We start from the raw sequence: 25,276 nt of genomic DNA, 5'->3' as shown, positions 1-25,276 counted from the left end.
ATTTCATCTATTGTGGTGGGATTTAGGCGCATGCATCATCAAGGGCACCATTTTCTCATATTCGTTTTCTAGCAATCTTGTTGAGCAACAACATGCATATAACTTTCCAGAAATCTTTGCATATTCCAGGAAGAATACCTGAGTATAATATTTTCTTCTTTATAGATGCCACATATATCCCTATAAACAGAAAACTGAACCATATATATTTTTCCAATAGGGGGCACGGGAAGATGGGCAAAAAATTGCTGTAAAGATTCTTCATGACATGCCAGGGCATGACGATGTGCAATTTGATAAGGAATTTTACAATCTTGTAAATTTGCAACACCAGAACATCGTGGAGTTAGTTGGTTATTGCCATGAAACCCGCCGAGAATACTTGCCGTACAACAAACCTAAGGTTCTTGCTAATGTGACTAAGAGAGCGCTTTGCTTTGAGTATATGGAAAATGGAAGCCTTAGCGACTGTCTTTCTGGTAAATGTATAATGATGCTTCACTTGTATACGTAGAATGTCAACCTTTCATTTTCTGTATATATGTTTCAAGAATTCTAATATTTTTTTACTTATTTTAGACGAATTTAAGGGACGTGGTTGGCGCAATCGCTACGCTATAATTAAGGGTATTTGCAATGGTTTGAAGTACCTTCACGAGGAACTGAAGACTCCCATTTTTCATTTGGATCTAAAACCGGCAAACATATTGCTGGATAAGAAGATGATCCCGAAAATTGCTGATTTCGGATTATCCAGATTCTTCATGGAAGATAAATCCTATAGCACTGATAGTCCTATAGGAACACGGTAAGCTTATTCTACATGTGAAATGTTTAATTTCTCTCAGTACAGAATTCCTATTTTCGTCAGTCAGTAACAGTACGCGTTGTGTCGTGCTTGCAGTGGGTACTTACCACCGGAGTTTATAGATCATGGCATAATCTCAAATAAACTGGATATATTCAGCCTGGGAGTTGTAGTTATAAAGATAATTGCAGGTTCCAAAGGCCACTGCAGAAGTGCTGAAATGACCTCTGAGCAATTCACTGAGATTGTAAGGATCGTATTTATTGATATCGGATGTACATTGTCATTCTGCTATTCTGTTTTCTTTTACCGACCATTCTTTGTGCTATCATTATCCAGGTACATGGGAATTGGATGACTAGGCTACAATCAGAGGCATCAGGTGATTTGTTGGAGTCGTATTCTGAACAAGTAAATAGATGCATCGTCATTGCTTTGAGCTGTGTGGAGGATGATCGACAGAAAAGGCCAACCATAGGGGACATCGTTAATATGCTAACTGATACAGAGACACCAGAAAACTATCATGGGGCATTAATTGACCAGGTATGATTGTAGTCGTTTTTCTTGTTTTCCCATCCTACAAAAACAAGTGCCAAGCTTGAACATATATATATTGCTGATGCTTCCGACCTGAAAATAGTATTCCAATGGATATTAATATTCTTAAGTTTGACGGGTTGGATGGTGCACCCTGATACTGTAGATGAGCACTTTCATGGTAAAGGACACTGGCTTGAAAGATGTTCATCCCCTAAGCGCTGTCTGTGCAACAACGGGTGAGACGAAGACATCTGAGGTTTGTTGTTGATCTTGATGGATTTGAACGTGATCAAGTAGACGCCAGGATATTCTCTGATTTTTTTTCCCCGTATATTTCACCTTCTGTTTTGGGCCTGGGACGGCACATGTTTTGATCAACCATGCTTACTTCAGGTCATACTTCGTGATGGTGACCGTATATTAAGGTCAATGGATGTGCACCCTACAGAGCCTTGGTGAGTTCAAACTTCTAGCCGTATTGTTTGTTACCTAAAAAGGCTTCCGCCCCGCTTTATATATAAATCAAAGATCACCAACGTCCCGATACAGACGCACGCCACCACAACAACGCACACACCCAAGGCATGATACACAGGCGCTGAGCGCAGCAACACCACCCCTAACTACGAAGAGATGAAGCCGCATACGACGATCCGAGGACTCCAAGGCGGCGCCTTCAGCAAGGACACGACACCGGAGCGCTGTCACCGCCCGATCCAAGGATCAGAGTTTCCCCTAGAGCCCACGATGGGCGATGAGAGCCGCGACAACGCCTTCAAGAAGGGAACGAGTTTCGCCGCGGCCGGTCTGTCCGCAGAAAGAACAGGTTTTCACCTCGGCCACCCCTCACCGCCACCGAACGCCGCACCCCGGCTACCAAGCCGCCCGCACGGCCATGGCCACCCGGCAGCACCAAGCCGTAGCCTCTGCCCAAAAGCACCACGCTACCACCACCGGGGCCGCCGCCCCGGCATCCAAGACCTAGGCACCACCTGAACCGAGACCCGCCGCTACCCCAACCGAAGAGACGAGCGGAAAGGCCCCGCCTTTCACACCCCTGGACGACCCCAGCGCTGAGGCCCAATAGGCTGGCCAAAACTGGCCTCCATCGCCCATCCTGCAGCCCCGAGTGTGAGACGAGCTTTGTCCTACTGCCGGGCGCGAGACGAGCTCCATCCTGCTGCCGGGCACGAGACAAGCTCCATCCTACTGTTGGGCACGAGACGAGCGAAGGACCGTAGCTGGGAGAGGGCCAGTCCTTGGACCGAAGTAACGCCCGGACGACGAGGAGATGGAGCGACGGTCGAAGCGGTCCGGACGAAAACGAACCGACGCCGGAGATAGCCGGCCGTCGCCGCGGGCGGATCCGCCAAACCACCGTGTAGCTGCCGTGCCCCCGGGAGGCCATCACCATGTGCCGGACCTCCATGCGCCGCCGCCCACGGCCGGAGCAACGGCTACAACAGACTGCGGCCCCACCCGCGCCGTCCACCCGGATCCCCCCCCCCCCCAGATCCAAGTCGAACGCGCCGCCACCCGCCCTGCAGCCGCGCAACAGCCACCCCAGCCACCCATGAAGGCTGGAGGGAGACCTCCAGGAGCGGGAGGAGAAGCCACCGGCGGCCACCGAGCCATCCGCCGCCACCACCGCCTGAATCAGGCCTGGACCGGACCAGATCGGGCCGTCGCGGCCGCGACGGGCACCGCCACCACGCAGCCCACCGCGTTGGGCCACACGTCCGCGACGCCGCGCCGACACGCCCTGCGCCCATGCATCGCCACCATTCGAAGCTTCACGGCCCGCGCCGGCCGTCTCCGAAGGGGGGGCGAGAAACCCCACCGCCGCCGACCGGGCTTTGCCCGACGGCGCGAGCCTGCGGCGGTGAGGGGAGGGAGGACGGCCCGGCGGCGGCACTAGGGAGAGCCCCCCCCCCCCCCCCGCCCCCCCCCCCCCCGCGCGCGCGTTCGCTCGCGGGAGCGACGCGGGAGGGGAGGGGAGGGTCCACAAAACTCGGTATTGTTTGTTTGGTGTGGGTACAAAGTGACGTGCACTTTCATCACTTCGGAAACCAGGCCTTAGCCCTGCATTATAGATAAAGCAACCAACCAAAGATCCATTTAAGAAGTACAAAGGTAAAGGAAGTCTGTCGTAGAACAAGGTACATAGAAACAGGTAAATAGAGAGTCTGTTGTAGTAGGCTATCCTTCTGTTGTCTCAGAACTTGTAGTCTTGGTTCAGCTACTTTGGTTGATCCTGAGCGTTGGAAACAGTTTAGTGTGTATGGTTTGCCTCATTTTAATAAAATGGGGCGTGGGGAAACCCCTTTTCATTAGAAAAAATAAAATACACAACCAAACAAGCCCCCAAAAACAGGAAACAGGTAAATAGAGGCGAGGCGACCGGCGCTAGCTCGTCGGAACCAGACGACTCGCCACCACTTGAAACCGGAGAACCATCAAGTCAAGGGTGTCTCACTCCCGGAGTCTCACAGGAAGCCGTCACTGCTGCATAAAAGCAATAAACGCAAATGAGATCAGTCGCATGTTGCAGCGGTTCATGAACAACCACAAGCTTATTTCGGCATGTCCAAAGGGCCCAAGCCATGGGTGCAAAGGAGAACAAGAGGAGGCCTCTCCTCCAACCGGTGAGAGACTCAATAATTGCCACAAGGTCATGCAAACCTGCCGGGCACCAATGGCACCCCAAGGCCTCGCGAAGGCAACCCCAATGGAATTTAGCCTCCATGCACAAGAAGAAAATATAAGAAAAATCCTCGCCCACCCCGCGCAGAGGGAAAAGGCCATCTTCAGGGCCATTCCTCTTCAGCACTTTAGAGAACCCGACGGGAAGCAGCCATGGGTGAGCTGCCACAGGAAGATCCGAATCTTGAGCGGGACGCGCATGGCCCAAAGCTCAGCAACCAAACTGGGGCCATGCCTAGCCACTAGGGAGTGTTAAATAAACCTAGAGTTGAACACTCCCGATGGCGAGCACTCCCAGGACACTGAGTTTCGCGAGCCTGGGGAAAGCCAACCCCCACCCATCATGACCAGAGCCTACCACTCAGTTGTCTCCTTAGCACTGAATGGCCAGTGAAACGAGAAATTCTAGTGGCATTACGACAGACCACGGCAACTTTAGCGGCAGACTCGTTACAAATGGCAAAGAGGGATTAGAAAGAATCCTACAGCGTGGCATGCGGCTAGACTAGGGACCCCTCCGGAATGAGGTGATTACTAGTTTGCATCGACCGCTAGAACATGGAACCATCCTTTCGAGAGCATGCGAGAAGAGGGTGGTCATAAAAGTATTACTTTGATCAGATCAAGCCAAAGCCGCCCCCCCCCCCTCACCTGAAGAATCCACCAGATCAATTTCAGGAATAGAGCACATTGATGTCCCGGGACGCAATAATCCCTACACCACCTTGATCTATGGGATGGCAAACCTGCGCCCATTTAACCATGTGGTACTTATGCTTCTCATCTGGTCCTTGCCAGAGGAAGCGATAAACCTCCTTGTCCATCTATGTGTGGATCCCATGGAGGAGAAGGTACAAGCCCATAGGAACATGGGTAGGGTAGAGTATTAATTTGGATCTTTTTAGCAACTTTGGACATGAACTTGCCCCGGGAGGGCTCCACACGGGACCAAAACCACTCCACTAGTAGGCCTCAGTCCTAGATTAGGATCCGCTAGTCAGTAATTGGAAAACCCAGGTAGGTAATGGGGAAGGCGTGGGGCGACAATTCGGGTTATTTGCAATGCGTTGCTACTCGTCTGGTGAGTAACCCAAAAGCACGACCTCGCTCTTGGGAAATTTAGTCTTCAAACCAGACATCACCTCAAAACAAAGTAAGAGACCGGCTCCACCATGGTCGGATCCCTCCACCATGAACATCGTGTCATCCACATACTAGAGGTGGGTGAGACCGCCTATAGCGATCAAGTGGAACACAACCCCATGGATGTGGCCAGCCTCTCTGGGCTTATCCAGAATATATGCAACGACATCGGCGATGACGTTAAATAGGAGCGAAGAGAGAAGGTCCCATTGGCACACACTATGGGTGGACTTGAAGTAAGGTCCTGGCACACCATTGGTATTGATGGGCATGCTACACAAGTTGCATCACCCAGGTCATCCCATGGTCATCAAAGCCCCTCCGCTCTAGGACCCGATGAAGGAACGAGCACTCCAAGTGGTCATATGCTTTCTAGAAGTCAAGTTTAAGGAAGACCCCCCTCTAGCGCTTCAACTTAACTTCACGGAGAACCTCAAAGCACGAGCACCCCATCTAGCTAGGAGTGGATGAACCTATCAGCAATTGGAACCAGGTGCATTGCGCACTCCTTCCAAATATGCACTGAAGGACGATGATCATAGTAATAGGACTAAATTGCCTAATGTCGTTGGCCCCAAGAACATTGGGGATAAGGGGACGACCCTGAAATTAATTCATGGCATGTTAAGGGTCCCGATAAAAAAGTCCCAAAACATCCGAACCACCACTTCCTTGGTGGTGCTCGAGAACTTGGTGAAAAATATCAGTGGGAGGCCATCAAGACCCAGGGTTGAGCTTGTTTGCATGTCCCCCGAGGCCGCCTCAATTTCTTACTAATGGAAAAGAAGGGTGAGGGTCTCATTCTCCGGCAATCAAGACCCTCGACTCCATGGGCAAGAAATTAGGGCAAGGGCACCCCCCCCCTACTCCGAGCGGCCTCAAACAATGCCTTATATAAGGCATATGTGTGCTCCTGGATGGCGCGAGGCTCTTGAATGAAGGACCCATGCTACTACAAGGTTGTCAGCATTAACCGGCCAAAAACCATCATTAGTGGCCAGTTGGCGACCCGTCAGTGATGACTACCTTAGCACTGACCGATCAGCTGACATGTGATTACTAGTCATCACTGGTTGGCCAACTGGTTAGTGGTGACTATTGATGGGGCGACATGGGATAGACCAGTAGTGATCGACCATTCACTTTGGTCGGCATATGATGACTTGTGGTGCCTTTGGTAGCAGGGGTTGCAATGCTAGCACACTGTTCTAGCAGTGCTGCCCAGACTACACCGCCTCATACAAAGATACATTACATCATCAACATTGCATTTCATAGCATCACATACAAAACAGTATCAACATTGCATATCATCCCATACACAAATACATTGCATACCATAGCCTCACATACAAACAGTATCATCATTGCATATCCTCAATATTTCATTTCAACATTTTTAACTTACGTGCATGTATACATTGTTGCCGTCGTAAAGTATATCAAATCTATCCATCTTACCTCTTCATGTCTGGACCATTGATCCTTGTCAGATATCTGCTTGACCAACTCACTACAAATATTTTTGCCAAATACGGAGGTTCCTTGATATCCTAGCCCCAAATGTGATGGTTTTCTGTAATTTACTTTGAAATGAGAGAAGAGAGGTTGGGAGAGGGGAGGCAGCGGAAGGATCAGGAGAGGTCAGAGAAGCGTCTCATCACCACGCAAGATGCACAAACCTTAGAGCCAGGTTGGCCGGTCCCTTTTGGATCCAAAGCCATCGGATGGCAGCCTCAGGGGTCCATGAGTGTGCAAAACAACATAGATCCATTCCCGCAATGCCGCTCACTTTAACTGGGACATGCCGAACTGAATCAAGGGAGCAACTTATCCACGTGTGCCACCTGCAGGGGGCACTTTCCCCTAGCATAGGACGTGTCATCAATTGGACGCTTCTCCCATAGGAATTTTTTCTGTGTTTTCTATTTTTTTATCTTCCAGGTTTTTCTCGTTTTTTGATTTATTTATTTTCATATTTGTTTTGTTTCTGTTTTTTTGGTGGAGCATAGGTGCTTCACATAGCAGAACATATGTGCTCCAGGTGGGAGCACAAGTGTGGATCATGCAGGAGCATAGTTTTTGCTTCACATTCAACGCAAGGGTTAGTATTAGGTGGAAGCATGAGTTAGTAATAGGTGGGAGCACGGGTTAGTTCATATTGGGTGGGAGCACAGTTGTGCTGCACGTTCGAAGCATAGGTTAGAACTAGGTGGGAGCACGAGTTAGTACTAGGTGACAGTACGGATTAGTTCATATTGGGAGCATAGATTGGTGTGGTTAGCAACGCACATGTTAATACTAGTTGGGAGCTTGTTCTGATGCACAAGTTAGGAGCATAGGTTAATACTAGTTGGGAGCATAAATTTCGCTCGAAAATAAGTTCGTTAAGACCTATGAATATGAGATTAAACCTGAAAATATCTACACGATGAATACAATGGTGAAAACGGTTTGTAATTTGTACCGGCGGTTCATGAGATATTTGTTTTTTTAACGGAAAAACTAACGCCCACACGTGTGGGTGTTTGCACATCGCTCACACGTCTCCATCACCACTCATTTTGCTACGTATGAACAGATGACATCAGCAGAAATCTTTTTGGTTTTCGGCTTAAAAATGTTTTATCTCTTAATTATAAAAGCGAATTAAAAATCCATTTTCACCATTAAATCCGTCTCGACGAGATCTTCAAAACTAGACCCCATGTTGATATGTTTCGACGAAAAAAAAATTTGCCCAAAAGTTGCCATGATGTTTACACTGTAGTTGCAATAGTGTTTAAACTAAAGTTGCCATGTGGTAATTTTAGTTTGTAGATCATGGCAATTTTAGTTTTTTTATGATGGCAATTCCAGTATTTTGACCATGAAAATATTTTTTTGTATGAACCATGGCAATTTTAAGTGCATGTATCATGGCAATTTTAATTTATGGTGCATGGCAAGTCTAGTTTCTTAATTCCTCATTTTATAATATGTCAAAATTTACTTTTAAATGTAGAAGAAAATAGCTGAAATATATCATGGCAACTTCAGTATAAACATCATGGCAATTCATGTGCAATAGACACAGCAACTTTTAACTAAAAAAATTCGTCGAAATATATTGATATAAGATCTAGTTTCGAAGATCTCGTCGTGAGGGATTAAATGGTGAAAACGGATCTTCAATCGGATTTTTCATTTAAGAGATAAAAAATTTTAAAAACAGAAAATCCAAAAAGATTTTCACGTGCATGCATGTGGTGACATGACGTAGTCTATGTGCTATAGGGCGTGTGGGCGGGTTTGGCTCCCACCACACGTGTGGGCGTTAGCGTTGTCCTTTTTTAAACGGGTCTAGAAAGAAACACACAACCAAGCTCACATTCCTCATGCAGGGGTGTAAAAAAAATAGACCAATACTCTCTAGTGGTGACAACTGGTCCACCTGCGCTGCATCATTTTTCACCACCAAAGGAGTCTGGGATAATCTTTGCAAGGGGTACCTCTTAATTGGTGATTTCGCTGAATGGAGTACCCCAGACATCTTGGCTGGGGCAGTGGGCAAGGAGAGAGCTGGGCCAACCTAGGCCTTGGTACCGGTCCATCTCAAGGGGAGTGGGGACGGTTTCGCGGTGGAACCCTTGCCCCATCCGCAAGAGGGTCGGCGGTGACGGCCCTGCGCACACCAGGGAAGCGCCAAACGACGGTCGCACTCGAGAGCAACACAGCAGATGGACCGCGTGCCTCACGTTGCCATACTTCAACTGGCTGCGACACCATGCTCTACCTTCGCAGCGAACAACCCCGGCGGGGAACGCCCATGCACCCAAGACAAAGACAACTCGATGGTGGGGAGACAAGCCCCGGGCTGCTAACTTTGAGCCAGCGCACCTGGCCACTGCAACAATGCGCGACCTTGGGCGTCACCGCCGCAGTGGCGATGAAGTCACCAAGGTTGCTAATGCAGCCCTCCTCCTCCTCCACAAAGTTTTCCCAATGGGCCACGAGGCCTCCAAGGCGCCGACACCAAGGTCGGGCTACCGGCGAGGGCGATTTCAACTGTTGTGCATAGAGAGCGCCGCATATCATGTAAATTTTCTGGAAAACGATGGAATCACAAGTTTGGCCTAACAATATACAGCTAAATGCATCATCCCATTACCTGTACGCTCGACCTTGATCTTGGTCACGACTCACGTGAACATTTTTTGATAAAGGCGCTTTTGTTAACTCAAAATATAGCATCGAGCAGATACAAAGCACAAAGATCGACACACGCCTCTGCATAGCTGAGATGAACACAACCATCAAACGAATAGTCTAACGAAGAATATAAAACAACAAAGTGGCAAAAAGCCATATGAGACCGAAAATATGCCTATGTCAACGAAGAAGGTGGTCCGATTCAGAGATTATGCTGTCACCCATGTTGGGTAAAAACCTCCTCGGGTACCATCTCCAACCGCATACACACCGCCCTGAACAGTGATTGGTACTCAGTTCAGTGCAGAGTAGACCACGTATGAAGTCAGTACGTACAATGGTAAATAACCTCCATAGGAGAATTGATTTTGCCATTAAAAACACAATCATTTTTACATAGCCAAATCTACCATAGTCGCTCCCACCCATATTACTGTGCTAAACATATTTGGTATTCCATCAATCCAGTGGCCATATATATTGGCAAAACATGTTGATGGATACAAATTTGACGCTATTTGAATGCCTAATCATGTAAAACGCGCAAACTTGCATTGAAAGAAGAGTTGTTCGATTGTCTCGTTACGAGTACAAAAACTACACTTCTTGTTTTCTTTCTAATTGCGTCAAGCGAGGTTGTCTTTAGTTAGCACAACTCCTCACCGAAGATACCACATGAAAATCTGAACTTTTAGTGGCATATTCGATTTTCAGATTTGTTTATTATTGTCCATTGGAATCTCTGTTTGAGGGAGTGCACGGAACATAGAGAACTGCAATGGACTCAGATGTAGTAAGATTCCAGCGAAACACATCCCGCCCTTGTGTCAAGTTAATCGAATCCAAACCGGATATAAAATGTTGTCATGACACAACGCGGAGGCTAATCAAATCCTTCCTAAATGATATATCTGGTGGGGAAGAGCTCATCATGTGTGGAAGAGTATCATTCTTATCGTGTACAATCAGTTGTGTGTGAGCATATATGTAGTTTGATAAAAACAACGTGTTGGTCTGGAGCTAACACTAGCTCATTAGATTTTAGGTTGACGGCTTAAAATAGTATTCCCTCCATCCCGCAATATAAGAGTGTTTTAGTGTTAAAAACACTCTTATATTATGGGATGGAGGAAGTATAATTTAGTATATAATTAATAGATATGTAGATAGATTCAAAACCATACAATCGATTATAGTGCAGCTCAAAAAATATGTATATATACATTTTGCATGTAAACTATGTAATCCGGCCCAAACGGATACAATTTTCTTTTGCTTCAAGATTGATGGATTTTTCCCATAAAAAATATATTTGTAAATAAAAAATAGTATTAAGCTATCTCGTGCATGTGCACAGGTTGATGACTAGTTTTAATAATTATTTTCTATGCCTGCTATGTTTTTTCGTGTCACACGTAGGATTTTGGCAGGCTATATGAGTCGACTTGTCATTTGGAACTACAAGACCCAGGTACGTATGTACGTAGGATGCAGCCGTATTCTTGTTGGGATGCAATGATGGGCTGGGCCCTCACATTGTATATTACACACTGATTTCCAATTGTATCCATATCTTTTGTGCCATGCAGACAAAAATGATGGAGCGTGAATTCTACCCTGGGTTTGCTCATGCCATAAGAACCTTTGTCTTCACTTTTGTGGTTGTTTCCACTGTTAGGTTTATCGTGAAGTCAACGGAGCAATTGTTCGTGGTGGGTGATGACACCGGGTACATCCACGTGTATGAATTTATGACAATGAAGAGAGTCAAGGAATTCAAAGCTCACGGCGATGATGTCACATCATTCGCCGTTCACCCGACCCAACCATTTGTGCTGTCGGCATCTAAGGACAAACTGATCAAGCTGTGGGACTATGAGAAGGGCTGGGTGTGCATTCGGACATTCACGGGCCACTCAAGCTGGGTGAACCAAGTCAAGTTTAATCCGCATGATGCCAACACTTTTGCCAGCGTCTCCTTTGACCGCACAATGAAGGTTAATTAATATTCCTTCTTTTAATACTCGTATAAACTTGTGCTACAAATAAATATTGTTTGTCCATCTGGTATGATTTATTTATTTCTCGTCCACAGATCTGGACAATCTTTTCTCCCATCCATGTCACCAGCCTCGACTGCGAAGATATGCAGTGGTCTGTTGATTACTATCCCACGGGTGGCGATCAGCAGCACTACATGGTTACAGGATCATACAATGGGACGGCACAGGTATGGCTTCTAGAAAGATCATCTTCTTAATTCAGCAAACAAACAAATGATATCAGATGTTGTACTGCGTGGTTGCATGCATGCATGACTCACATCTCAAATTAACGTCTCACATGCCGCAGATCTGGGATTTGCGGACACAGACGTGTATCTGTGAAATCAATGGGCCACGTACATTCGGATTAACGTATCTCAAATCAACACCCTGTCAAGTTGGTGTGGTCGATTGCCACCCAGATCGTCCGGCAGTGTTGGTTACTGCATCAGAGACCTACGGTGTTTCTCTCCACGACTCCACAACCTACAGGTATAACGCTCCGGCAGCCGCTACTATACACTGTGGCCTCGTACTACTCCCCAGGGCCATAGTTCTTTTCTAATTTTCAGGGTCCCACTAAAGGAACACATGTGATGGTCATTATAATAAAAAAAATGTCCATGTTGGATCTTCTTTGAACAACAATCACATAGTAACACGAGAATGTTTTTGGGTCAGAATCCATCCGGGATAAAGCAGACGACCCAAAAATAACGCTCCAACTACAAGCTTGCTAACTTCAAAATTAAAATAAAAATTTACAGGCTTGCTTTCCAGTTCAAGTCCTTGTATTACAAACCAGAGGGCCAAGAGCATGGCTACACCATTTTCCTCCTCTAAGAATTTTGGAAATTAACAGTAGGATTCATAATTTTGCAGGTGTGAGAGAACGGTTCATTTCGATCTTCGCGATGTTTTATGTCTTGCATACATCAAGGCCACAAAAAGGTAACAGAAGAATTTCATACAACTCTTGTATTTTACCCCCGCACATCATCTTTTCATCAGTAGATAACGTGCTAACAAACTGAAGCCATCTCGTCCGCACGAAGAATCCTAGCATTCCTAGCCAAATCTGCCAACATCCAAGCTCAACCAGCCCTTTGAGCAAAGAAAAGCATAGTCAACGACTGCTTGTTGCTTGCACACATTTAAGAATGACGGAATGGGGTACGGAAGCACTGCTCTTTCATTGGTATTAGAATCTTGGGAAATGAGATCAAGTAACTAAGGTGCATGCTTCCAAAAATTGTTAACGGTTTGTAAATTAGGCCTCCTCCAATGCAAATGTGTTTAGGTAAGGTGCTAAGTGCATGAAATGGCATAATAGCAACTAAAGTCCCCAATGCATAGGTGCTCAGATTCTTATTATAATTAGTTGTAGGTTTAAATTGTGTTTTCACTTATAGGTCTCCCTAAAATGGAAAACTTCATTGAACCTACATGCATGTCTGTTGTTTAGATACTGTGATTTCAGTTAAACCTGTTTATGAAAAGTTGATCTCGCATCGATTTAACGTAAACTCTGTTTGGATACCATAACCAATCCCTGGATTACCAAACATGGTATCGCCTACACCTGTAATTTGTGTTTTGAGAAATGATTAATTGTCATTTTATGAAAACTCACTCGGTGAGCCAACTGCATCGTCGTTTCCCCAAAGCCAATCTGGGATATGCGAGGCTCTTGCTATGGTGGTGGTGGTGCCACCACCGCGGCATGTAGTGTCAGCCTTGAAAGACTTTGCCAGCTGTGTTGGCGCTTGTTTGTCGTCATCGCCACCGCCGTTCCACCATCAAAGCAGTCTGCCACTGCCAGCCCTTGCCCATGGTCGCTGCCACATGCCCAAGAGGATGACGAAACAGGAGGAAGATGTTAACATAGCCGGCGGCTTCTGCCCTTTGGCGATCACATCGGCACTGACGCTCATGGAAGAGGAGGACGGGTACATTTACATATGCAGCAAAGCCTCACCGGTGAAGAATCTTGATGAAGATGCAATCATCATCAACAGCCCTATCTCAAGCAGAAGTGATTCCAATTCAAACTCCGCATGTGATTGCAGCAGCGGCGGTTCTCATTCAAATTCCAGCAGTGAATGTAGCAGCTCGTATTCAAATGAGAGCATCAACAATACAGCTCGAGCAAAGTGCACACGAACTGATCTCCCATGGTAAGGAATCTTTGGAAAGAAGGCAGAAGGAGACGAGCTCCGGGGTGAAGTCCCGTCGGGACGTGCTGGAGACAAAGAGGACGGTGATGCCTAGCGAGAAGATACACTGGGTGGTTCTTAAAGGCAGCTTGGGCTCTTCCTCGAGTGTGACGATCACCCCAATTAGTGGCAGCATCAGAGCTCGGTTGTGTTCTTGCGCCCGATATGAAACTTCATCTAATACACATGTCTCCTATTTGAAGTTATTAAGCCAAATAAAGTATTCCATAAACCAGTTTTAACAAAGCCACAACTTAAAACTTGTTTCCTAAAAATCCTCTTTAGCAGATTTTGCTAAAAATTATTCCATATATCAGTAATCCAAACAACCACTAAAGTGTGGGATCACAAAGTAGGATGGTTTTGTAATTCAGCTTGGGAGTTTTCTTCAGAATATTATTCCACAGTTGAAACTTCTGACCAGAGTATCATATGTATGTAGCCTCGCCATTGCACATACCTACGGCATTGTAATCATGGGAATCGATGAACTTTCCATGGACGCCCTACCTCCTGCAAGGTAATTGAGGAATGGAGCAAAATAAAGCTTGAACAACGGAGCATGAATTGCGTGTTTGAGTTATCCAATGCAAAGTTGCTGCAGAGATTGTTCTTAGTGGGGTTATTCAGTTATGTGATTAGCAACATTTATGTGTTCTATAGAAGTGCATAATTTCGTTGTGTACATTGGAGTATCTTCCGATCTGTGAAACATGGGTTCCCACAAAATTTTCATTTCTTATGAGTTTCTGATTTTAAATTTGCTATGAACTTTTCACATTCTTCACGTGTTTCTGATTTTTAATTTATTATGAACTTTGCGCTTATCTACGGATCCTACACCCTGCATAACGCATGGAATCCTCTATAACACTAAACTTCCTAGTTTTAAAGAGCCCACATTCAATTGAGGTCTCCAATAAGAATTGGGTAACCCGATTTTGACCGGGTCAACAATTTCTCAAGGATATCTCATTCAATTCTTTTATACTATACACCATGCTTTCTAATTTTTAAGGGCTCACAATTAATTGAGGTATTCAGTTTAGCCTTGGGTCAACCGATTTTAATCGGTTCAACACTTTCTAAGCTCTCCCATTTAATTCTTTTATTCATTATGTTCCCTAATTTTGAAGCTCTTCCATTCAATTGAGGTATTTAATTTTGGATTTGGTTTACGATTTTGACGGGGCCAACAAATTTTCAAATCAATCAGTAGCAATCGGCCTATAAAAACATATCAATCTCACGCACCCTCCCATCACCTGCCAAAAAAAAAAATCAGCGTCATCACATGATATTATAGCACCAATATAGTAGTACATGCGGCCATCGACACGGAAATTTTCTCTCATAAGTAAAGGTTGGCTAGCGGATAACACGGAATCACAGCATGAGATGCCCACAAAATCACTGCATTATAAATAAAAATAAAACACACTCTATCATCTCCCCCACCCACCAAACTGATCATTACATATGTTCCAAAATATATGGGGTATAGTTTTGTTGAAAGTCAAATTTCTTTAACTTTGACCAAGTTCAGAGAAAAAATATCGACATCCACAATATTAAAAAGAAGTATGGAAATTCATTTCATGATGAATTTAAAAATACCGATTTGATATTATGGATTTTGGTATACTTCTCTACAAATTTGATTAAACATAAAAGGTTCCAACTTTCAAAAACAGTAATACACCTTATATTTTGATATGGAGGGATTTTTTTTTGAAGAAACCGAACAACATCAACGGCGCAGCAAAGCGCGCCCAACCCTTCTAGTATGTACCCTTGTTGCCTCGTTGTAGCTGCTTTGGGTTGGCCCATTTAGGAGTGAATGGGGTGAAAGCAGAGCATTATTTAAGGTCAACGGAAGGGGGCGGTACTCCTCCAGGAGTGAACGGGCTTGGTGCAACAATATTTTAGGAGAAACATTGTTTCCATTCAGTTTTGCATTCTCACTGATCCCCTCGGCTGATGTTGCTTGATGGATGCCAAACAATTGCCTCGGTTTCAAGCCTAAGTTGCTCGGGTTGGCATCACTAAGCTAGCACCGCTATCGTTCTGTGGCAACGACAGGCATTTTCATCTATGTTGGTATTAATTTGCTTGATGAAAACTCGGTTGCAAAAGTGCATCATAATATAACTGACAGAATTTGTTACAACTTACAAACTTGGCATGATGATAGCCATTGACCTATGGCTCTTATTCCTTTGTATCCTACATGAGTTTTGTACTACATAATGTGTACTTTCACGCGATACCTATGCTTGCCATGTTAATCATCTTGAACATGTTCATTTCTTGCATCTAAGTGACTAACACGGTATAAATGATCTTCTATTACAAATAGTAATTAATCCTGGCATCATATGAATACGATCTAACTATGGAAGTCAAAAAAAATTATGTCAACATATATATTCTCGGCCTATGCAAGCTAGCTTCTAGGATTTTAGTGTTATGTTAGGATTTTGGCGTTCTCCACCACCATTCTCGCCGTGTCCGCAGACGTAATGAGGGCCGCGTCAGAGGTGAAGAGCACCGTGTGCGACATCACGTTCTTGTAGTATTGTTTGTCCAGCTTGTTGGGCATCACCACGTCCTTTATCACCATCGGGTTGTTACCGCCTAGCGTCGCGTCGGCTAGGCACTGCCCCCACAGGAATGCGGCGAGGACACCGTTGATGTCGGAGGGGGTATTGAGACGGTCGGAGACGAAGGACGAGTTGTATTTTCTCAACTTGTCTTGTATGAAGTACATACATGATCCAGATTAGCCATGGGAGACTCAAACTAAGATAGTACTCCCTCTGTAAACTAATATAAGAGCGTTTAGATCACTAAAATAGTGTTCTAAACGCTCTTATATTAGTTTACGGAGGGAGTACAAAGCAAATACAACCTTTAGTCCATGGTTGTAACTAGGGCCCTGTTTGGTTCATAAGTCCTAGGATTTTTTTAGTCCCAACTTATAAGTCCTAAGTCCCTAAAAAGTCCCTACCTGTTTGGTTCCCGGGACTTATAAGTCTCTATAAGACCATATTACAACTATAAATCCCTATAAGTCCCTCCTTAAAAGTCTTATTTCATAAGTCCCAAATGCCCACTTTAAGTCCCTATAAGTCCCTCATGTTTGATTTAGATAAGACTTATAGGGACTTATTTAAGTCCCTAGACCAATAAGTTCCTAGAAACAAGCACCCTTTAGGACATGCATTGGAGCATATTATAAAGAAAGAAATCCTAAAGCAGAGGGATTTGTGGGTATTCAAGCGGATTTGGGGGGATTGGGTGGGAAAAAAGATTCACGAAATCCTCTGAGATCCCCACCCCGGGCTAAATCCCCCCTCTACCAAGCAAGGCCTTAGGAAGGGGGCAAAATCAGTACACAGATCACAGATCTGGCAGACTATCGCACAACCAGGGAAAAAGCGTACCCGCGCGGAGAGACGGAAGCATGCATCGGCGGCTCCGGCAGTCTCCATGCTGTGGTCGGCCTCTGGCAATCTCGCGAGATCAGAGGCGACGGCGGAGCAAACAAGGTGGCCAAGCGACGGAGGCGACAGTCTGAGGCTTTGGATTGGACAGAGAAAGAGGCGCCTTTTTTTTTATCGTAAGAAAGAGGCGCCTTGTTTGTATCGCCTTGCTGCTGGACACACGTTTCTTTTATGTCTTTCCTTAATGGCTTTTACTGTTTTCCAGCAGGTTTTTTTGGGCTTCGTTGCGCTTTTTTCTTTCTTACATTCTCATTGGTTTTCTTATTTTTAAACATATATGTCTAAGTTTTTCATACGAATTTTACATTTGTTATATACATTAGCCGCAATTTTTATACATGCTTAGCATTTTCAAATACATGATTAATGATTTTTACAAATAGTATGCTGATGTTTGAATTTTTCATATACACCTTACATTTACTGTATACATGTAACATATTTTATATATACGTCTAACATTCTGAAATCAATGATTACATTATTTCAAATACTTTTCTAAATTTATTGAATATGAGTTAAAGATTTTTTGAGTACACGTTGAAACTTATTTTGTATGATACAAAAAAAAATCTTTAACTATTTGAAAAAAATTACATTGGATAAATATTTTTTAATGTCAGAAAACATTTGTTTGAAAATTGTGACATTTAAAAAAACCATTTAACATAAATATTTTTGAATAGTATGAATCTTTCTTAAGAATTAAGTGATCATTTTTGCTCTGCATAGGATTTCCATAAATGTTACCACATTTTTTTACACGTGTGAACATTTTTAAATTTCACATGCTTTTTTTTAATGGTACAAAATTCTTCTTAAAGCTAAGTGACACTTGATGTACAATGCCTAAAGTTTTTTTTATTGTGTGTTGAATACTTCAAAACATTAAAAAAAATTGCATTTTCACGGTGAAAACTTCGAAACAGGCTTTAGAAAACGTTGGCTTAGAAAATGGAAAGAAAATGATATGGCTTTTCTAATGCTATTGTCATCCAACGTTTTTTAGAACTTGGTTTTCAGCTACAGAAAGAAGGGTGGGTCGCTGGGAGAGCTCATTTCGGCCGACACATGTTCGGCGGCGGGACAACCCATGTACGGGGGCAGTACAGCCCCGTGTTTTGTTGGTTCATCTTTTTCTTATTATTCTTTCTTTACTGTTTAATTTTTAAAAATAATTAAGGATATAAAAAGAGTCCCAAAATTCAAAAAATAACTAATTTTGAAAAACAAATGTCTGAAAGTCATAAAATTTTTTCGAAGTCACAAAATATTCATAATTTGGAAAATAATGGTTGGGAAATCATAAATGTTCATGAAGTAAAAAAAACATTTGCATATTCAGAATATGTTCATGATTTTGAAAAAAAATATTTGGGAAATAAAAATATTCATGATTATGAAAAATGTTTGTGAACTTTAACAAATGTTCAACCCAGAATAAGTCTCTAATATTTGTGCAGAATAGATCTCTAATATTTGCTCCTTTTCCAGCTCAGCATTCCAGCTGCCGGCATTCTCTCTCTTCATGTAAACCTTGTAAAATATGAGAGAAAAGACATAAGTATTGTGAGATCAAAACAGCCCATAATGCAATAAATATGTGTAATAACAGCCCATAATGCAATAAATATCGATATAAAAACATGATGCAAAATGGACGTATCAGCCCACCAGACCATTTGGCTGATGCTATCACATAATTTTTTTGTAAGATCAAAATAGGCCATCGCGTACGTGGGAATCGCTTTTTTATTAGGATTACCTTTGCCGCCTTTGAGAGGAGCTTGATCTTCCATCCTTGCAGGATCTCCCAAATTCTTTCCATAAGATACTGGAAGCATTTTTTCCTTGGACTGCCCCACATAGCTTGGAAGCCCCAAATCCAATGTTTTCTAAAACCTGATTTTTTTTGTCAGCTACAGAAAGAAGGGTGGACCGCAGGGAGAGCTCAAAAAAATTTGGCACATAACATGCTGGAAAAGGCACCACGAGCGCAACCACCTCCCCCCGCGAGCCCATTTGGGCCGACACATGTGCGGTGGCGGGACAACCCATGTACGGGGGCAGTACAGCCCCGTGTTTTGTTGGTTCATCTTTTTCTTATTATTCTTTCTTTACTGTTTAATTTTTAAAAATAATTAAGGATATGAAAAGAGTCCCAAAATTCAAAAAATAACTAATTTTTAAAAACAAATGTCTGAAAGTCATAAAAAATTTTCGAAGTCACAAAATATTCATAATTTGGAAAATAATGGTTGGGAAATCATAAATGTTCATGAAGTAAAAAAACATTTGCATATTCAGAATATGTTCATGATTTTGAAAAAAAATATTTGGGAAATAAAAATATTCATGATTATGAAAAATGTTTGTGAACTTTAACAAATGTTCAACCCAGAATAAGTCTCTAATATTTGTGCAGAATAGATCTCTAATATTTGCTCCTTTTCCAGCTCAGCATTCCAGCTGCCGGCATTCTCTCTCTTCATGTAAACCTTGTAAAATATGAGAGAAAAGACATAAGTATTGTGAGATCAAAACAGCCCATAATGCAATAAATATGTGTAATAACAGCCCATAATGCAATAAATATCGATATAAAAACATGATGCAAAATGGACGTATCAGCCCACCAGACCATTTGGCTGATGCTATCACATAATTTTTTTGTAAGATCAAAATAGGCCATCGCATACGTGGGAATCGCTTTTTTATTAGGATTACCTTTGCCGCCTTTGAGAGGAGCTTGATCTTCCATCCTTGCAGGATCTCCCAAATTCTTTCCATAAGATACTGGAAGCATTTTTTCCTTGGACTGCCCCACATAGCTTGGAAGCCCCAAATCCAATGTTTTCTAAAACCTGATTTTTTTGTCAGCTACAGAAAGAAGGGTGGACCGCAGGGAGAGCTCAAAAAAATTTGGCACATAACATGCTGGAAAAGGCACCACGAGCGCAACCACCTCCCCCCGCGAGCCCATTTGGGCCGACACATGTGCGGTGGCGGGACAACCCATGTACGGGGGCAGTACAGCCCCGTGTTTTGTTGGTTCATCTTTTTCTTATTATTCTTTCTTTACTGTTTAATTTTTAAAAATAATTAAGGATATGAAAAGAGTCCCAAAATTCAAAAAATAACTAATTTTTAAAAACAAATGTCTGAAAGTCATAAAAAATTTTCGAAGTCACAAAATATTCATAATTTGGAAAATAATGGTTGGGAAATCATAAATGTTCATGAAGTAAAAAAAACATTTGCATATTCAGAATATGTTCATGATTTTGAAAAAAAAATATTTGGGAAATAAAAATATTCATGATTATGAAAAATGTTTGTGAACTTTAACAAATGTTCAACCCAGAATAAGTCTCTAATATTTGTGCAGAATAGATCTCTAATATTTGCTCCTTTTCCAGCTCAGCATTCCAGCTGCCGGCATTCTCTCTCTTCATGTAAACCTTGTAAAATATGAGAGAAAAGACATAAGTATTGTGAGATCAAAACAGCCCATAATGCAATAAATATGTGTAATAACAGCCCATAATGCAATAAATATCGATATAAAAACATGATGCAAAATGGACGTATCAGCCCACCAGACCATTTGGCTGATGCTATCACATAATTTTTTTGTAAGATCAAAATAGGCCATCGCGTACGTGGGAATCGCTTTTTTATTAGGATTACCTTTACCGCCTTTGAGAGGAGCTTGATCTTCCATCCTTGCAGGATCTCCCAAATTCTTTCCATAAGATACTGGAAGCATTTTTTCCTTGGACTGCCCCACATAGCTTGGAAGCCCCAAATCCAATGTTTTCTAAAACCTGATTTTTTTTGTCAGCTACAGAAAGAAGGGTGGACCGCAGGGAGAGCTCAAAAAAATTTGGCACATAACATGCTGGAAAAGGCACCACGAGCGCAACCACCTCCCCCCGCGAGCCCATTTGGGCCGACACATGTGCGGTGGCGGGACAACCCATGTACGGGGGCAGTACAGCCCCGTGTTTTGTTGGTTCATCTTTTTCTTATTATTCTTTCTTTACTGTTTAATTTTTAAAAATAATTAAGGATATGAAAAGAGTCCCAAAATTCAAAAAATAACTAATTTTTAAAAACAAATGTCTGAAAGTCATAAAAAAATTTCGAAGTCACAAAATATTCATAATTTGGAAAATAATGGTTGGGAAATCATAAATGTTCATGAAGTAAAAAAAACATTTGCATATTCAGAATATGTTCATGATTTTGAAAAAAAATATTTGGGAAATAAAAATATTCATGATTATGAAAAATGTTTGTGAACTTTAACAAATGTTCAACCCAGAATAAGTCTCTAATATTTGTGCAGAATAGATCTCTAATATTTGCTCCTTTTCCAGCTCAGCATTCCAGCTGCCGGCATTCTCTCTCTTCATGTAAACCTTGTAAAATATGAGAGAAAAGACATAAGTATTGTGAGATCAAAACAGCCCATAATGCAATAAATATGTGTAATAACAGCCCATAATGCAATAAATATCGATATAAAAACATGATGCAAAATGGACGTATCAGCCCACCAGACCATTTGGCTGATGCTATCACATAATTTTTTTGTAAGATCAAAATAGGCCATCGCGTACGTGGGAATCGCTTTTTTATTAGGATTACCTTTGCCGCCTTTAAGAGGAGCTTGATCTTCCATCCTTGCAGGATCTCCCAAATTCTTTCCATAAGATACTGGAAGCATTTTTTCCTTGGACTGCCCCACATAGCTTGGAAGCCCCAAATCCAATGTTTTCTAAAACCTGATTTTTTTTGTCAGCTACAGAAAGAAGGGTGGACCGCAGGGAGAGCTCAAAAAAATTTGGCACATAACATGCTGGAAAAGGCACCACGAGCGCAACCACCTCCCCCCGCGAGCCCATTTGGGCCGACACATGTGCGGTGGCGGGACAACCCATGTACGGGGGCAGTACAGCCCCGTGTTTTGTTGGTTCATCTTTTTCTTATTATTCTTTCTTTACTGTTTAATTTTTAAAAATAATTAAGGATATGAAAAGAGTCCCAAAATTCAAAAAATAACTAATTTTTAAAAACAAATGTCTGAAAGTCATAAAAAATTTTCGAAGTCACAAATATTCATAATTTGGAAAATAATGGTTGGGAAATCATAAATGTTCATGAAGTAAAAAAAACATTTGCATATTCAGAATATGTTCATGATTTTGAAAAAAAATATTTGGGAAATAAAAATATTCATGATTATGAAAAATGTTTGTGAACTTTAACAAATGTTCAACCCAGAATAAGTCTCTAATATTTGTGCAGAATAGATCTCTAATATTTGCTCCTTTTCCAGCTCAGCATTCCAGCTGCCGGCATTCTCTCTCTTCATGTAAACCTTGTAAAATATGAGAGAAAAGACATAAGTATTGTGAGATCAAAACAGCCCATAATGCAATAAATATGTGTAATAACAGCCCATAATGCAATAAATATCGATATAAAAACATGATGCAAAATGGACGTATCAGCCCACCAGACCATTTGGCTGATGCTATCACATAATTTTTTTGTAAGATCAAAATAGGCCATCGCGTACGTGGGAATCGCTTTTTTATTAGGATTACCTTTGCCGCCTTTGAGAGGAGCTTGATCTTCCATCCTTGCAGGATCTCCCAAATTCTTTCCATAAGATACTGGAAGCATTTTTTCCTTGGACTGCCCCACATAGCTTGGAAGCCCCAAATCCAATGTTTTCTAAAACCTGATTTTTTTTGTCAGCTACAGAAAGAAGGGTGGACCGCAGGGAGAGCTCAAAAAAATTTGGCACATAACATGCTGGAAAAGGCACCACGAGCGCAACCACCTCCCCCCGCGAGCCCATTTGGGCCGACACATGTGCGGTGGCGGGACAACCCATGTACGGGGGCAGTACAGCCCCGTGTTTTGTTGGTTCATCTTTTTCTTATTATTCTTTCTTTACTGTTTAATTTTTAAAAATAATTAAGGATATGAAAAGAGTCCCAAAATTCAAAAAATAACTAATTTTTAAAAACAAATGTCTGAAAGTCATAAAAAATTTTCGAAGTCACAAAATATTCATAATTTGGAAAATAATGGTTGGGAAATCATAAATGTTCATGAAGTAAAAAAAACATTTGCATATTCAGAATATGTTCATGATTTTGAAAAAAAAATATTTGGGAAATAAAAATATTCATGATTATGAAAAATGTTTGTGAACTTTAACAAATGTTCAACCCAGAATAAGTCTCTAATATTTGTGCAGAATAGATCTCTAATATTTGCTCCTTTTCCAGCTCAGCATTCCAGCTGCCGGCATTCTCTCTCTTCATGTAAACCTTGTAAAATATGAGAGAAAAGACATAAGTATTGTGAGATCAAAACAGCCCATAATGCAATAAATATGTGTAATAACAGCCCATAATGCAATAAATATCGATATAAAAACATGATGCAAAATGGACGTATCAGCCCACCAGACCATTTGGCTGATGCTATCACATAATTTTTTTGTAAGATCAAAATAGGCCATCGCGTACGTGGGAATCGCTTTTTTATTAGGATTACCTTTGCCGCCTTTGAGAGGAGCTTGATCTTCCATCCTTGCAGGATCTCCCAAATTCTTTCCATAAGATACTGGAAGCATTTTTTCCTTGGACTGCCCCACATAGCTTGGAAGCCCCAAATCCAATGTTTTCTAAAACCTGATTTTTTTTGTCAGCTACAGAAAGAAGGGTGGACCGCAGGGAGAGCTCAAAAAAATTTGGCACATAACATGCTGGAAAAGGCACCACGAGCGCAACCACCTCCCCCCGCGAGCCCATTTGGGCCGACACATGTGCGGTGGCGGGACAACCCATGTACGGGGGCAGTACAGCCCCGTGTTTTGTTGGTTCATCTTTTTCTTATTATTCTTTCTTTACTGTTTAATTTTTAAAAATAATTAAGGATATGAAAAGAGTCCCAAAATTCAAAAAATAACTAATTTTTAAAAACAAATGTCTGAAAGTCATAAAAAATTTTCGAAGTCACAAATATTCATAATTTGGAAAATAATGGTTGGGAAATCATAAATGTTCATGAAGTAAAAAAAACATTTGCATATTCAGAATATGTTCATGATTTTGAAAAAAAATATTTGGGAAATAAAAATATTCATGATTATGAAAAATGTTTGTGAACTTTAACAAATGTTCAACCCAGAATAAGTCTCTAATATTTGTGCAGAATAGATCTCTAATATTTGCTCCTTTTCCAGCTCAGCATTCCAGCTGCCGGCATTCTCTCTCTTCATGTAAACCTTGTAAAATATGAGAGAAAAGACATAAGTATTGTGAGATCAAAACAGCCCATAATGCAATAAATATGTGTAATAACAGCCCATAATGCAATAAATATCGATATAAAAACATGATGCAAAATGGACGTATCAGCCCACCAGACCATTTGGCTGATGCTATCACATAATTTTTTTGTAAGATCAAAATAGGCCATCGCGTACGTGGGAATCGCTTTTTTATTAGGATTACCTTTGCCGCCTTTGAGAGGAGCTTGATCTTCCATCCTTGCAGGATCTCCCAAATTCTTTCCATAAGATACTGGAAGCATTTTTTCCTTGGACTGCCCCACATAGCTTGGAAGCCCCAAATCCAATGTTTTCTAAAACCTGATTTTTTTTGTCAGCTACAGAAAGAAGGGTGGACCGCAGGGAGAGCTCAAAAAAATTTGGCACATAACATGCTGGAAAAGGCACCACGAGCGCAACCACCTCCCCCCGCGAGCCCATTTGGGCCGACACATGTGCGGTGGCGGGACAACCCATGTACGGGGGCAGTACAGCCCCGTGTTTTGTTGGTTCATCTTTTTCTTATTATTCTTTCTTTACTGTTTAATTTTTAAAAATAATTAAGGATATGAAAAGAGTCCCAAAATTCAAAAAATAACTAATTTTTAAAAACAAATGTCTGAAAGTCATAAAAAATTTTCGAAGTCACAAAATATTCATAATTTGGAAAATAATGGTTGGGAAATCATAAATGTTCATGAAGTAAAAAAAACATTTGCATATTCAGAATATGTTCATGATTTTGAAAAAAAATATTTGGGAAA

The 25,276-nt window shown here is 42.1% G+C and overlaps 1 protein-coding gene across 1 annotated transcript; it reads left to right on the top strand.

Annotated features, from left to right (window-relative positions):
- Positions 1–253: 253 nt before the first annotated feature.
- On the top strand, positions 254–12,321 carry LOC125526817 (uncharacterized). Its single transcript, XM_087545787.1, has 9 exons — positions 254–479; positions 580–808; positions 905–1,055; positions 1,148–1,354; positions 1,745–1,806; positions 10,808–10,859; positions 10,978–11,385; positions 11,484–11,618; positions 12,316–12,321. The coding sequence occupies exons 1-9, from the start codon at positions 269–271 to the stop codon at positions 12,319–12,321; spliced, it is 1,461 nt and encodes a 486-aa protein (XP_087401913.1). The 5' UTR covers positions 254–268.
- The last annotated feature ends 12,955 nt before the right edge of the window (positions 12,322–25,276 follow it).

This window comes from Triticum urartu, chromosome 3A, assembly GCF_056163025.1.
Source record: "Triticum urartu cultivar PI428250 chromosome 3A, HENAU_Tu73, whole genome shotgun sequence".
NCBI classification, from domain to species: domain Eukaryota; kingdom Viridiplantae; phylum Streptophyta; class Magnoliopsida; order Poales; family Poaceae; genus Triticum; species Triticum urartu.
The sequence above is the reverse complement of the archived record's forward strand: the minus strand, read 5'-3'. Positions and strand labels throughout refer to the sequence as shown.